Raw genomic sequence first — 14,509 nt, 5'->3', positions numbered from 1 at the left:
ACCCCGGCACTGCCGTGCAGTTTTCTGCTGCTTTTAATCAGCTCGGCGGCCCTTCTGACTTTGTTTCCTCTGACACAGAAGAGCTAAATTCCTGGTTTTATTCTTGCTGTCAAAAAAATCATGGACTCTGTGGCTCCTTTAAAAACCAGGCAGCCCAAGGCTAAACCTGACCCTTGGTTTAATGAGAGCACTCGTGATGTTATGAGGGAATGTCGCCGAGCAGAACGGAGATGGAAAAAGGATAAACTGCATGTATCATTTCAAATTCTAAAAGACTGCTGGCATCGCTACCAGAACACTGTTAAAGAGGCAAAAAGGGAATATTTTGCAAATATTATTTCTTCCAACTGTCATAACCCACGTATGTTATTTACTCCATTGAATGTCTGTTTGGAAGTTTCTCCTGAGATTTGCAATGATTTTCTGAACTTTTTTATTGAAAAGGTTGTCACCACCAGGGCTCTTATCACAGCTCCTGACTCTGACCCCTCTGTCTTTGTCCCTTGCACTGCTGTTTTTACAAAGTTTGAGCTTGTGACGCTCTCCACTTTAGAGGATGTGGTTTGCCATATTAAGCCCACAGGTTCCCCTCGGGATCCTTTCCCTCCACAATTCTTTAAAGAAATTTTTCCTAGTATACGACAGTATGTCCTTGACATTATTAATAGCAGTTTGTCTTCTGGTATGGTTCCTGCAAATTTCAAACATGCAGCCACTGCTTAAGAAACCTGGCCTTGATCACACAGTTTTAGCGAACTATAGGCCTATTTCCAAGCTGCCTTTATTCTCCAAGGTTTTAGAGAAAATTGTTTTTAGCCAACTGAAAGATTTTCTAGATGATAATGGCATCTTTTAGGTTTTTCAATCAGGTTTTAAAACCCTTCACAGCACAGAATCTGCATTATTAAGGGTTTTTAATGACATCCTTCTGGCATGCGATTCTGGTAACCATGTTGTTCTTGTCTTGCTTGACCTAACTGCTGCCTTTGACACCGTAGACCACAATATTCTGATTTCTCGATTACATGATGTAGTGGGTATTGGTTGCACTGCACTTAATTTGTTTAGGTCTTATTTGTCAAATAGAACTTTCTCTGTCAGCCTTCTCGGTTACGAATCGTCTTCTGCTCCTTTGTCATGCGGCATCCCACAGGGCTCAATTTTAGGTCCACTGCTCTTTTTACTGTATCTATTGCCTCTGGGTTCCATCCTTAGAAGGCATGGGATCTCATTTCACTGTTATGCCAATGACTGCCAAATTTATTTGCCACTAAAGCACAAGGATGGCATCTCCATAAAACCTCTCTTGACATGTCTAGATGACATTAAAGCTTGGTTGGCTCTAAACTTTTTAAATTTTAATGAAAAGAAAACAGAAGTGTTGGTGTTTGGACCCAGTGGTCCCTGTGAGTCCTCCTCTGTTGTTTTAGGATCCCTGGAAGTCTATTTTAAACCTGTTGTTACTGACCTTGGTTTTAAGTTGGACAGTGATTTTAAATTGGACAACCAAATCAGAGCAGTGGTGAAGTCCAGTTTTTATCATTTAAGGCAACTGGCAAGAGTAAAATCTTTTCTTTCGAGGCAGCACCTTGAAACAGTGATCCATGCTTTTATTTCTTCCCGCCTGGACTACTGTAACTCACCTTATGTGGGGGTCAGTCAGTCATTGCTCTCACGTCTGCAGCTGGTTCAAAATGCGGCTGCACGACTCCTAACAGGAACTCGAAAAAGAGAGCATATAACCCCCGTGCTAGCCTCTCTGCACTGTCTCCCTGTGTCTTTTAGAGTTAATTTTAAAATTCTCATGTTTGTTTTTAAATGCCTTCACAGTCTTGCCCCGCCTTACCTCTCTGAGCTTCTTCATCCCCACATACCCTGTCGGTCTCTCAGGTCAGCTGACCAGCTGCTCCTGGAGGTACCGAGATCCAGGAGGAAGCTCAGAGGGGACAGGGCCTTCTCTATTGTAGCTCCAAAATTATGGAATAATTTGCCCATGCACGTTAGAGAGGCCCCTTCACTGTCCACTTTTAAGTCGCGTCTTAAAACGCACTTTTATTCCTTGGCTTTTAACCTCAGTGAGACTTAGTTTCTCTTTTAATTGAAGTAGTTATTTAATTAATGATTTCACTCTTCTTTTATTTGGTTTTTACTTATATCTCATGTAATTTTATTTTACAGTTCCAATGTACAGCACTTTGTGTCAGCTGTGGTTGTTTTAAAGTGCTTTTATAAATAAAGTTGATGATGATGATGAAGCAGATGTGAGGACGCAGTTTAACCCCTCTAGATAAAGACATGCTGTGGAAAAGAAAACAGGATAAAGACATGCTGTGGAAAACAGACAGAGATTAATAACAGATATGATTCAATGCAGAGAGGTCTATTAACACATAGTGAGTGAGAAAGGTGACTGGAAAGGAAAAACTCAATGCATCATGGGAATCCCCGGCAGCCTGCTTTAGCAAAAAGGAAAGTTTTAAGCCAAATCTTGAAAGTAGAGATAGTGTCTGTCTCACGAATCCAAACTGGAAGCTGGTTCCACAGAAGAGGCGCCTGAAAACTGAAGGCTCTCCCTCCCATTCTACTTTTAAAACAAAGTATTTGTACTTAATGTTTGAGTTTAGGGTTTAGTAGTTTTGACTTCCTTCTTTTGTGTTTAGTTTATTAACAAACCAGACTGTACTGCCATGTTTGTTGTTTACAACTGTGTTTTGTTTAGTTACTCCTCGTGTGTCATAGTGGTCTGATCAGACTTTATATAAACCCTTCTGTGCCCTTCTGTACCCTTCTTTGTTTTAGTACTGTTATGTTTGTTTAGGTCAGTTATATTTCTTTGTGCAGTCATTTGGTTTGTTAAGTTTGCAGTTCTTTGCCTGAGTTCAGTTTTGTTTCTTTGACCTTTTTTATGAGCTCAACATTAATTACTTTTGTAAATAATAAATAAAGTAAATAATTTTTGGGTCAAATGAATGAAAATCCTGTTTTTCTAATAATTCTTGTGACTCCTTCTGCTTTTTCAACTCACATCAGTCACATCACTCACACAGCCCTAAATATTTGTTTAATGTCCTGGTCAAATATTACTCCAAGGTGTTACTGGAGGCCAAGGTAATGCCATCCAGAGCAAGTATCTGGTTAGATACCATATTTCTAGGTATTTTAGGGTCAAGTATAATCAGCAGCATAAAGTTGGTTGTCACCCAGGTCTTTATATCAAGCTCTGCTGTGTTCAAGCTAATAATGACTGCGCAGGAGAGCCAAAACACACATCAAACAAAGTTTAGTTATGCCAGCTTTAACCTTGGGATGCCTCAGCTTCTCTTTTATACTTATACTTTTATATTGTTTGAAGTCCTTTGAAGTGGTGAAGCCTCTCCCACATTCTTTACAGTAGTTCATTTTGTCTCCAGTTTGTTTACGTTGATGTATTTTCAGAGTCCTTCGATGACTGAAGGGTTTTTCCACAAAGGTCACAAAAAAAGTCTTTCCCACAGCGATGACAGGGTTGAGAACTGGAGCCATCTGTGTCGCTCTGCTTCTAAACAAAGACACAAACACAGTTTAAGTCAGTCCTTCAATATTTTCATCATCAACATCGCCTGAAATAAAGAGCATCTCTGCCAAAGTCCAATTACATTTTACTGTTTACATTATCTCACTCAGCTCAATATAATGTGCTATAAAAACGATAAGAGTAAAAACATTAAATTAATACTAGTTTAATGCTACAATAACAGTAATATAATTCTCAAACACTATCACTAAAAACCTGTGATTAGAGTCTGAATAATCATTCAGAGCTGTTTTTCCATGCAGTAAAATTGCTAAGATGCTAACACAATTTGATGAGCAGAGTCAGTAGCGGTTTTAGATACGGGCGACATGGGCGGTTGCCCGGGGCGGCATGACGGGTATCGGCAAAAAAAAAAAAAAAAATATTGCTTGTACTCATGCTGCCCCGACATCATGCCAGCGCATATTGGGGATGGCATAGGCACAGATCGGATTTCTATCGCCCATTTGCTGGGAGTAAGGGCGCCCTCCGTTTGCGGGTTACACCTGCTGCTTGCAGCACAGGGAGGAGAGGGCGGGGCAGCGGGGGATTCTCTGGCTGGCTGGAGCAGCATCTAATAACCAACTCGCAAAGTAAAAACAAACCAACAACACGAAAACACCAGACATTATGATACAGACTTATAATTTGCACCGATGTTTTTCTATATTTCCCTCGGGATGAATAAAGTATAATCAATCAATCAATACACGAAAAGTGAGCGCGAGAGCCCTCGGTGCGCCTGCTCGCTGCTGAAGTCAAAGTAAACTTTATTGTCATCTCCGCTACATACAGTCCAGTATAAAGAGAGATGAGATGACGAGGCTCCAGTTACAGCAGTGCAAGTAAACGAACAATAAATATTTAAGAGTAAAAAATAAATATACACTTTAGGACTTGGGGTAAAGGGATCAATAACAATTTAAAATGTATATTTTATATTTTGTTGATTTAAAGTCTCACACAACCCGTTTTTAAAGTTTAAAAAAAAGAGAAAAGAAGAGGAGTGTAGCGACTTCCACAGTCGCTAGAGGCCGGGGACTGAGCCTGCCTATTTGCCTGACGCGCTGTCAACTGTACGCAATAATGCGAGAGGTGGAATTGCTTGTTTGTTTATTAAAGTGCTTGAAAAGTTTACAGAGCAATGTGATCGGCTCGCGATTCAAACTCTTAAAACTTCACAGGCTCTAATGCAACAAGGGGAAACTCGTTGGCTGCGGTCAACAAAAACTAGGGCTACCCAGCCCTGCTCTCTGTCAAAATCAAACCAGTGAAAGACAGACTGACAACGCCCTCTTAATGTCACCGCTAGCACCCACGTGACTCCCGTTACACATTACCATAGCAACCAAACAAATGAAAACCCAATGATCATTAAAATTCAATACATTTAATTATGGCTCCTAGAAGGAGAAACGAGCAAAAGATACAGGTAAGCAGATGTGTCATTGGATAATGGCAGGTCATGTATCCTAAAACATAAAGAATCAGAATACTTTCTTAATCCCTAAAAAAATTATGTGGGTTACAGTTCCTCCAAGAAGAAATGGTAAAAATAGTAACAGTAACAGACTAAACTCCAAACAATATATGCACTAATATAATATTAATATATATATATGTCCTGTTCTCATTGTATGACGAATTATGATGTCTGTTTAGTAGCCGTTTGCATACTATGAATTCTCTCTCTTCAAATGTGTGTACGTGTGGGGGCGGGGGGGTGCGCCAGAGAGAATGTTCGCCCAGGGCGCCAAATAGGCTAGGACTGCCACGGAGCAGAGTTCTTTCAAACAGTCGGGCTGACAAGATAAAAATAAAAGTACATACCTCACAGTAAATGCACTTGTAGAGTCTTTCTGGTGTGGATTTGTTGGTGTGCTTTCAAGTAATATGGAGATTTAAAAGTCTTCTCACACAGGTCACATTTATAAGGTCGTTCCTCAGAGTGGGTAAACATGTGACGTTGTAAGCGTGTGTTTATAGCAAACTGTTTGCCACACTGATCACAGCTGTACACATCATGTCCGGTGTGAATGCGTAGGTGTGTATTTCGGCTCTGTTTCAGGCTGAAAGTTTTTCCACAAATGTCACAACTGTATGCCTTAATTCCAGAGTGGGTAACTAGATGACTCTTTAAGCCGTTACTGTGAGTAAAAGCTCTGCCACACTGATCACAGCTGTACGCTTTAACTCCACTGTGGATGAGTTGGTGTGTTTTTAAGCTTCCAAACTTGGTAAAAGACTTTCCACAGTCTCCACAGCTGAACGGTCTCTCTCCAGTGTGGATGAGTTGGTGTGTTTTTAAGTTTCCAGAGTGCGTAAAAGACTTTCCACACTCGTCACAGCTGAATGGTTTCTCTCCAGTGTGGATGAGTTGGTGTGTTTTTAAGTGTCCAGACTTGGTAAAAGACTTTCCACAGTCTCCACAGCTGAACGGTCTCTCTCCAGTGTGGATGAGTTGGTGTGTTTTTAAGCTTCCAGACATGGTAAAAGACCTTCCACACTCGTCACAGCTGAATGGTCTCTCTCCAGTGTGGATGAGTTGGTGTGTTTTTAAGCTTCCAAACTTGGTAAAAGACTTTCCACACTCGTCACAGCTGAACGGTCTCTCTCCAGTGTGGATGAGTTGGTGTGTTTTTAAGCTTCCAGACTCTGTAAATGACTTTCCACAGTCTCCACAGCTGAACGGTCTCTCTCCAGTGTGGATGAGTTGGTGTGTTTTTAACCGTGAAGCCTGCATAAAAGACTTTCCACAGTCTCCACAGCTGAACGGTCTCTCTCCAGTGTGGATGAGTTTGTGTGTTTTTAAACTTGCAGACTGCGTAAAAGACTTTCCACAGTCTCCACAGCTGAACGGTTTCTCTCCAGTGTGGATGAGTTGGTGTGTTTTTAAGTGTCCAGAGTGGGTAAAAGACTTTCCACAGTCTCCACAGCTGAACGGTCTCTCTCCAGTGTGGATGAGTTGGTGTGTTTTTAAGCTTCCAGACTGCGTAAAAGACTTTCCACAGTCTCCACAGCTGAACGGTCTCTCTCCAGTGTGGATGAGTTGGTGTGTTTTTAAGTGTCCAGACTTGGTAAAAGACTTTCCACAGTCTCCACAGCTGAACGATCTCTCTCCGGTGTGGATGAGTTGGTGTGTTTTTAAACTTGCAGAATGCGTAAAAGACTTTCCACAGTCTCCACAGCTATACGGTTTCTCTCCAGTGTGGATGAGTTGGTGCATTTTTAAGTTTCGAGACATGGTAAAAGACTTGCCACACTCGTCACAGCTGAATGGTCTCTCTCCAGTGTGGATGAGTTGGTGCGTTTTTAAGTTTCCAGACTTGGTAAAAGACTTTCCACAGTCTCCACAGCTGAACGGTCTCTCTCCAGTGTGGATGACCTGATGCATTTTTAGGGTAAAATCTTTCCCACACTCGTCACAGGTGTATTTTTTCTCTCCCTTTCTTCTGTGAGGTTTGTCGGTCTCCTGAGAGCGCTGACTTCTCGGTCCACGTTGGTCCTGCAGTGACAGAGATACAAATAGAGGCAGTGAGTTGTGGGAAACACATTATTCTAACCGGGCTTTTAGTAGTGGCATTTTGTGAAAAGCTTTTATTAAATAAGTAGTTATACTCATTTTCATACACTCATTGCATGTGCTCATGAGAGATGGCATTGAGTCTTTCGAGGGTCAAACACGCTTACAGACAAAGATATATATTCGACTTGTTTCTAGGGCAAAGATTAGAGACATCTGGCCTGCAAAGTGCCTGTACGGCTGTTCAGTGAGATTAGCACAGGATGTACTCCAGATGTTTCAGAGACATGTATGAGTAGACAATAATGGCAGGAAACACACAGCTTCTCGTGTTCCTTCTTCCTGATGTTGCTGTCATTCGGAACCGCTACATCGATCACTACGGCCGTCTTCGCATGTTTGTCTACTAGAGCAGGGTGATATGGCCAAAAATATTTATCACAATATATATTTGAAAATTTGCGATAACGATATAACTGACGATATAATTGATGCGAGACAAAATACAACTCCACAGCATTACTAGCGCAAATGGACAACCTTCCATTTATTTTCACTTAAACAAGAAGCTGGTTTTTATGTGCATTAAAGCTATATAAAAATTTAACAGTGCAAATGCAAATTCCTTGCTGAAAGTTTAACCAAAAGGCATTTCCAGTAGAAATGGGCTGACATATCCTGAGCATAACCATGTATAACATCCACTGAAGTTAAAAAGAGGTGCTTTGCAACATTAAACTGCAGTGTGCAGTACGTATTTTTCAGACCATAAGGTGCACGGGATTATAAGGCACATTAAGCGAAACAAAGCAGTCAGATAAATCAAACTTTATTCAACTCATTCTTCTTGCTTCCTCCACTTCTGTACCATTGATTCATTAATGCTGTATTCTATCACAGCTGCTCTATATATATATATATATATATATATATATATATATATATATATACACACACACACACACACACACACACACACACACACACACACACATATACATATATATGTATACGTAATCGTGACTAGTTTACTAATCATGGCAGCCCTAATATATACATCAATATTTTTCAATACACGTGTCCATATTTATGTCTCCAGATTGTTTGTATAGTGAGCCTTTTAGACTGTACTCTTGGAACAGTTTTTATTATGGCTCCTCTTGTTTCACACTGTCAAATAAACACAGATTTGCAGCGTTTGTATGTGTGTTGTAACAGTTGCTGTTGTATTGCAGTGTATCACCACATGGCGGCGCCTCCTGTCTCATGAATTGTGTGTCACCCCCGTTTTGTTCTTCTTCGCACTCTCCCTGTAATGGATGCTCCCCTGTGTTTGCGTACTACTGTGCTGTCGACAAATGTGTGGTAGAGGTAGCACTTTTATTTTTGATATTCTAAATAAATGAGTACTTTTGGAAAGTCAGAAACTGTTGCTCATTCGCTATCTACCTGCACACCTCCGCTGCTGGCTTCATCTCCACCGCACGTTACAGTGTGCAAAAGCAGATGTGCCAAGCGTCAAAGACAATGGGTGGTTTGCACAACAAAAGCAGGAGGAGAATCGAGAATATGACCTGTAAAAATCTCAGCAGGGGTGATTAACACCTCGGGATTTGCACCAGAAAATAAAAAAGTCAGTGATTTTAGTAGGTGTTGGGTTCAAGGGATTTACGCAAATTTGAGAAGAGTTAGTAAATCTAGTGTTAAAGTTTGCTCGGTGCTTACCTTTAGATGAGCCCACAAACCGAGAGAAACTCCGTGATGAAGCTGGAACTCTTTCCAAACACAGGAAACAGATCAGGGAGCAGAGACCCACGTGGTTCACGCTGATCTCAGCTACGATCCAGGAGACAAGGGTGGGCAGATCGATGCAGATATCGATCCAGACGTTGGTAGTGGTTTATGATCGATACTCCTCTGAGTTCACTACTTTACTCGCTGCGGATGAAGAAGCAGCTTTGTCTCTGCAAACACCTCCTCTTATGCGGCAGACTCACTTTGCTCCGCCCCCTTCTTCTGCCCTGCTCGGATTTGTTACTGTGCCGTCACGTGACTCGGCTACGCACAGAAACGCATTTGGACTGCAGAGAGTGAGAAACAGGAGCAACATGTGGAGATATTTTACGGCTGTAATTGAAAATGCTGGAGAACAGATGGAAGGCCTGTCAGCACCTAAAGCCACAGGGGACAACAACAAGCTGTAGAGTTCAGCTTATTTTTTCACACCCCAGTTAAATGCTTTGACTGAATTCTCACTGCATACACTCAAACTTAGTGTTTGTGTACACTGTGGACATTATAACCTGACCCTGATCAGTGCTGCTCTGACGATCACAATCACATCCATGTAATCATTTAACTGGGATGATCTGGATTTACTGCACAATGCTGAATGTGTCCTTATAGTACAGGGAATAACTCTGTCTGTGTTCCTGTAGAGCGCATGTGTTAAACTCAAGGCCCGCGGGCCACATCCGGCCCGGCGTACATTCATATCCGGCCCGCGAGATCATTTTATATAGATTTTTTATTACTGTTATGCATGGCCCGGCGATATGAGGTGCTAATAACTAGAGATGGACCGATCCGATATTAAGTATCGGTATCGGTCCGATACTGACCTAAATTACTGGATCGGATATCAGCGAGAAATAAAAAATGTAATCCGATCCATTAAATATCAAAAAAACACCTCACAAAACTTGCAACACGGCGTAACTCGGCTCATAACCGTAGCATGTCGGAGCAGTGTGCTCACGTGATAGAGCGGCTGCGTGCCTGGAGCCTTGCTAGCAATCCGGCATTTCATCTCCAAGGAAGTTATCCCAGAGAGAAGTAAAGCAAGTGTGTAAGTTCATCTCTGAATGTTTGTACAGCGTTCCCACGTTAAGCTTAACAACGGATATGTGGAGCGACTGCCTCTTCTCTCTCTCTCTCTCTCCCTCTCCTGCCGCTACTTCATGAAACTGCTTAATGATCAGCTGATCGGCTTTTCTGTCGGGAGTCCGTCTCTCTTCTTTTTTTTTGGCCCACTTTGCACCAGAAAGAGGAAACCAGCAGCTGAACAACAGCAGCACGTTTAACCTTGATAAGCTGTTGTTAGAATTTAGAATTTAATATTACTTTCTAGACCAGAATCCTTTTCTAGGCAGCTGACGGCTGGTAACTGTGCAGGGGCGGATCTAGCAAAGTTTAGCCAGGGGGGCCGATGGGGCATGAACAGGGAAAGGGGGCACAAAGACATACTTTTCTTTTCTATTCTCATTTAAAATGTCTAGCTTTTAATAAATAGATATCTGAATCTTACACCCAAAGTTTTAATCTGATGTAAAATGTATAGAAGTCCATTACTGTATATAGTAACTGTTAAGTCTAATATACCCTAGTAAGCTATAGTACTTTTTCCTTTGGGAAGATACCATTTGTGCAGTTTGCAATTCTGTTGAAGAAAGACATTGAATCTATTTAGTTATTCTTGAAAAATAATTTAATTCTGTGAATTTTTTTTCACACTGCATCAAATAAAAGTTGATTACTTCGATTAAGCATCATGAGGTGGAGGGTGGGGGGTGGTTACCTTTTTTTTTTTGCTGGGAGTTTGCAACCCTATTAGTTAGGTTGCTTATTTCTGCTAAGTACTCTTTAAAATACCAGAATAGTAAGGATAGTGCAGGTTTAAGTTTATTTGATTGATCAGTACTGCTGAACTATGAAATATTTTGGGTGCAGTGTATATTTTACATACAGGTATAACAGAATAGCTTTAGTGTTGTTGTTTATTTAAACTTGAGTATGAACTTAGACAAAATGCAGCAATATATTAAAAAACAGTTTTATTGATTAAAAAACACACTATATCGGATTCATATCGGTATCGGCAGATATCCAAATTTATGATATCGGTATCGGTATCGGACATAAAAAAGTGGTATCGTGCCATCTCTACTAATAACACACAAACAACAGATCCTGTAATGCAGCACTGCAGCCTCCTTCCTAAACTTTAGGCTACCTGGGAACATTCCTGCGTCAATCAAGTCAAACTTCTGTTATTGCGAAGCTAGCCCCTCACAATGGCAAAGAGAAAAGTTATTTCTGAAAACAGAGCCTTTCAGCACCGATGGGAGACTGAATATATGTTTACAGACATTGCTGGTAAACAGTTTACCAGCAGTTTACATTGCTAGTAAACTGGTAAATCACAAAGTGAAGCTGTTGTGAAAGCAAATTTTATTGTAGCAGAGGAGACAGCCAAATGAGCCCGCTGCATGATGAAGGTGTGCGACGTCTTCTATCCAGAAAAATCACAGATTTTGGCAAATGTGAGCCTGAGAAGAAATACGATTGCTGATCGGGTTTGTGAGATGGCCACTGATGTAAGAACACAGTTGTGTGAAAGAAGCAAAAACTTTATTGCATACTCTCTTGCTGTGGATGAAAGTACAGACATGATGGACATTGCACGGCTGGCCATCTACATCCGTGGAGAGGAAATATTGAACATTAAATCGATGCACGGGACAACGACAGGAAAATACATTTTTGAAAACGCATGTGAAAGTGTAACTGACATGAAACTGCCCTGGGACTTACAACAGATGGAGCGCCGGTGTTGTGCGGTGAAAAAAACAGTGGACAAGTCGGCAGGATGAGAGTAAAGATGCAGGAGGAGAACTGTACCGGTGAGTTAACAGCAGATCACTCACTGATCATACACCAGAAAAGGCTGTGTGGTAAAGTCCTAAAAATTGAGCATGTAGTGATCACCGTAACACAGACCGTAAATTTTATCTGAGCTGAAGGTTTAAATCACCCTCAATATCACTTCTACCTCTTCTTAAAGTCAATAAAGAGTTCTTGTAGCTTAACCTTTCTAATTCTTCCATCTGCACTTGGATATACCTCTGTTACTCTTGCCAATTTCCACTTGTCCTCTTGGAGAATAACATTGTCATTCACCTTTGCATTCCTTTTATCTCTTTGACAGATTTGTCTGTGTTGAAGATTGAGAAGGTATTCCTTTTTCCACCTTGTCCAGAATTCATTAGCCAAAAACTGAACTTGGCGCCATCTTCGTCTTAGGTACAGGTCCTGGCTCACAAATTCGCCAGGAGGAGGTAGAATAACACTGGACTTCATCATGAGTATATTATTCGGTGTAAGAGGCTCTAAATTTGGATCATTTAGGTTCTCGACTGTTGATGGCCTGCTATTCACAATAGCCATGATTTCATAAAGAAACGTTCTGAGTGAGGAAATGTCAAGTCTCTTAGAAGTGTGATCCAAAATAGAAGTTAAAACACTTCTATTAGTTCTAATTTGCCTCTCCCAAACACCTCCCATGTGACTTGAAGAGGGGGTGTTCAGAACAAACTCACATCCATATTGTTTCAACTGTTCTTTGTCAAAATCCTGTGCATTCAAAAGCTCTCCCTTAGGACCGACAAAATTAATACCTTGGTCACACCTAATTTGTCTTACATGTCCGCGAATAGAAAAAAACAACGTAATGCATTCATAAAGGCATCAGTGGTAAGGTCATCCAACATTTCAATATGTATTGCCCTAGAACACATACGTGTAAAAAGAAGACCATACCTTTTAAGTTCTTTTCGACCCTCTTTTACATAAAAAGGTCGAAAACAGTCAATGCCACAGTAGGAGAATGGGGGTGCTGCTTTCATTCTATCCTCAGGTAGATCTGACATCCGTTGATCTTGAATATGTCTCCTGTACTTTCTGCAGGTTGTGCACTTGTAGATGTGAGAAGCAACTGCATTGCTGCATCCTGTGATCCATAGTCCATTGGAGCGCAGCTTGTTGACAGTTATTCCTCTTCCTTGATGCTGCACCTTTCCATGGGAGTGTTTAATAAGTAGAGACGACACATGACTTGATTTGGGAATAATGGCAGGATGTTTGATATATGGGTGCAGAGTTACTCTTGTTAAACGTCCTCCCACCCTGAGCACTCCCTGCTCATCAACGAATGGACTTAGGCTGTACAGCTTGTGTGTCTTATCCTTCAGTTGAATGTCCTTTCCTCTAGTTAAGTCCTTGATTTCTTTGCTGAATGTGTTTTCTTGTGCAAGTTTTATTATGAACAGTTCCACCCTTTGTCTGTCCTCAACACTTGTGTTTTCACCTTTTGTTTGGGTGAGTCCTTTAAAATCCTTCACAAATTTCTGTAGACGAGCAATAGCTTTAACTGCTCTTCTCATTCTGAGAATTTGGTGAGACAGTCTAGTATTGTTCTCCTTTCTTCTACTTTGGTGTTGAACACATGTACTGTTTTTACAGATTTCTCAGTGAACTTACGACACTTGTGTAAGCCGTGTCCTGCTCTTTACAAAACACACAAGAGACCATGCTTTTTTCAGTAGAGTTAGTTGTGAAGATTTTCACTGTATCTTGTCTCTTAGGAATGGGTGTAGGTTGAGGTTTTGTCTTTGGTAGGTCAAAGTCACTTTGTCTTATGGCTTGGTATGATGTAATGGGATTACATGCGATACTTGCCTCCAATGACAGGAATGTTACAAAGTAACTGAAATGTGGGAATCTTTTGTGCTCCAGCTGGTACTCTGTAGCCTTTCGGTTCCACCTGTTTCTTAACCAATCTGGTAGTTTAGCAGCAAGTCTTTGATTCTCAATGCCATCATTGAGAATGTTCAGATTCTCGTTATTAGTCATTGCAGATTGGCAGCTTTGTAAAAAGTCCACAAACTTTCTTAGCTCTGCACTATTCTTTCCTGTGACCTTTGGCCAGGTGTGTAACTTGTCTCTGAAGGCCTTAGCAATGACAAAAGGCTCTCCATAACGTTCATTGAGCATATTCCATGCTGCCTCATATGAGTCTTCAGAGCCAATCAGAAAATAGCCATCTAAGGCTTCCTTAACACAGCCACCAACATACTTCTGTAGAAAAAATATATTTTTGGCAGTGGGAATGTTCTTTCTCTCTATTAGAGTCTGAAAGGATGCCTTCCAATGCTTAAACTTAAGTGGATCCCCACTAAATACCGAGGGCTCTGAAATAGGCAGTCTATTAGCTAACATAGCTTCTGCCAAAACCTTTACAAGCTCACCTGTGCTCTCATAAGTGACATTTAACTCTCTTCGTGGTTGTAAGGGTTGATTAGCAGTATTCTTGGACTCTGTTACCTGTAAGTTTGCAGGGTTTAGAGTGACTCTTTCTTGCTTTACTGAAACGTAGTCTTCCTCATAAACTTGTAGTTTTGCCTGTGCTGCTTTGAGTCCTTTCAGATTTTCCAATCTTTCAATTTCTCTTCTTAAGTCCTCAACTGACTTTCTCCTTGCAGCACTTTCCTCTTGTTGTCTCTTTATCATGGCCGCTTTCTCCTGTTCTCTTTGTAACTTGCGCTCAGTTTCCTCCTTTTCCTCTCGGACAGCGGTCCCCAACCTTTTTTGCGCAC

General features: G+C 41.1%; 1 protein-coding gene across 1 annotated transcript; it reads right to left on the bottom strand.

Moving 5' to 3' along the window:
- Positions 1-2,186: 2,186 nt before the first annotated feature.
- On the bottom strand, positions 2,187-9,041 carry LOC134634958 (gastrula zinc finger protein XlCGF57.1-like). Its single transcript, XM_063484461.1, has 3 exons — positions 8,802-9,041; positions 5,384-7,058; positions 2,187-3,538 (listed from the first exon to the last, which is right to left on the bottom strand). The coding sequence occupies exon 2, from the start codon at positions 6,945-6,947 to the stop codon at positions 5,385-5,387; it is 1,563 nt and encodes a 520-aa protein (XP_063340531.1). The 5' UTR covers positions 6,948-7,058; positions 8,802-9,041; the 3' UTR covers positions 2,187-3,538; position 5,384.
- Positions 9,042-14,509: the final 5,468 nt, after the last annotated feature.

Source organism: Pelmatolapia mariae, linkage group LG9, assembly GCF_036321145.2.
Source record: "Pelmatolapia mariae isolate MD_Pm_ZW linkage group LG9, Pm_UMD_F_2, whole genome shotgun sequence".
NCBI classification, from domain to species: Eukaryota; Metazoa; Chordata; class Actinopteri; order Cichliformes; family Cichlidae; genus Pelmatolapia; species Pelmatolapia mariae.
This window is presented reverse-complemented; position numbering and strand designations above follow the sequence as displayed.

Bases quoted from the DNA above. Each gene is read 5' to 3' on its own strand.
- LOC134634958 (XM_063484461.1), bottom strand. From the start codon at position 6,947: ATGCATCAGGTCATCCACACTGGAGAGAGACCGTTCAGCTGTGGAGAC.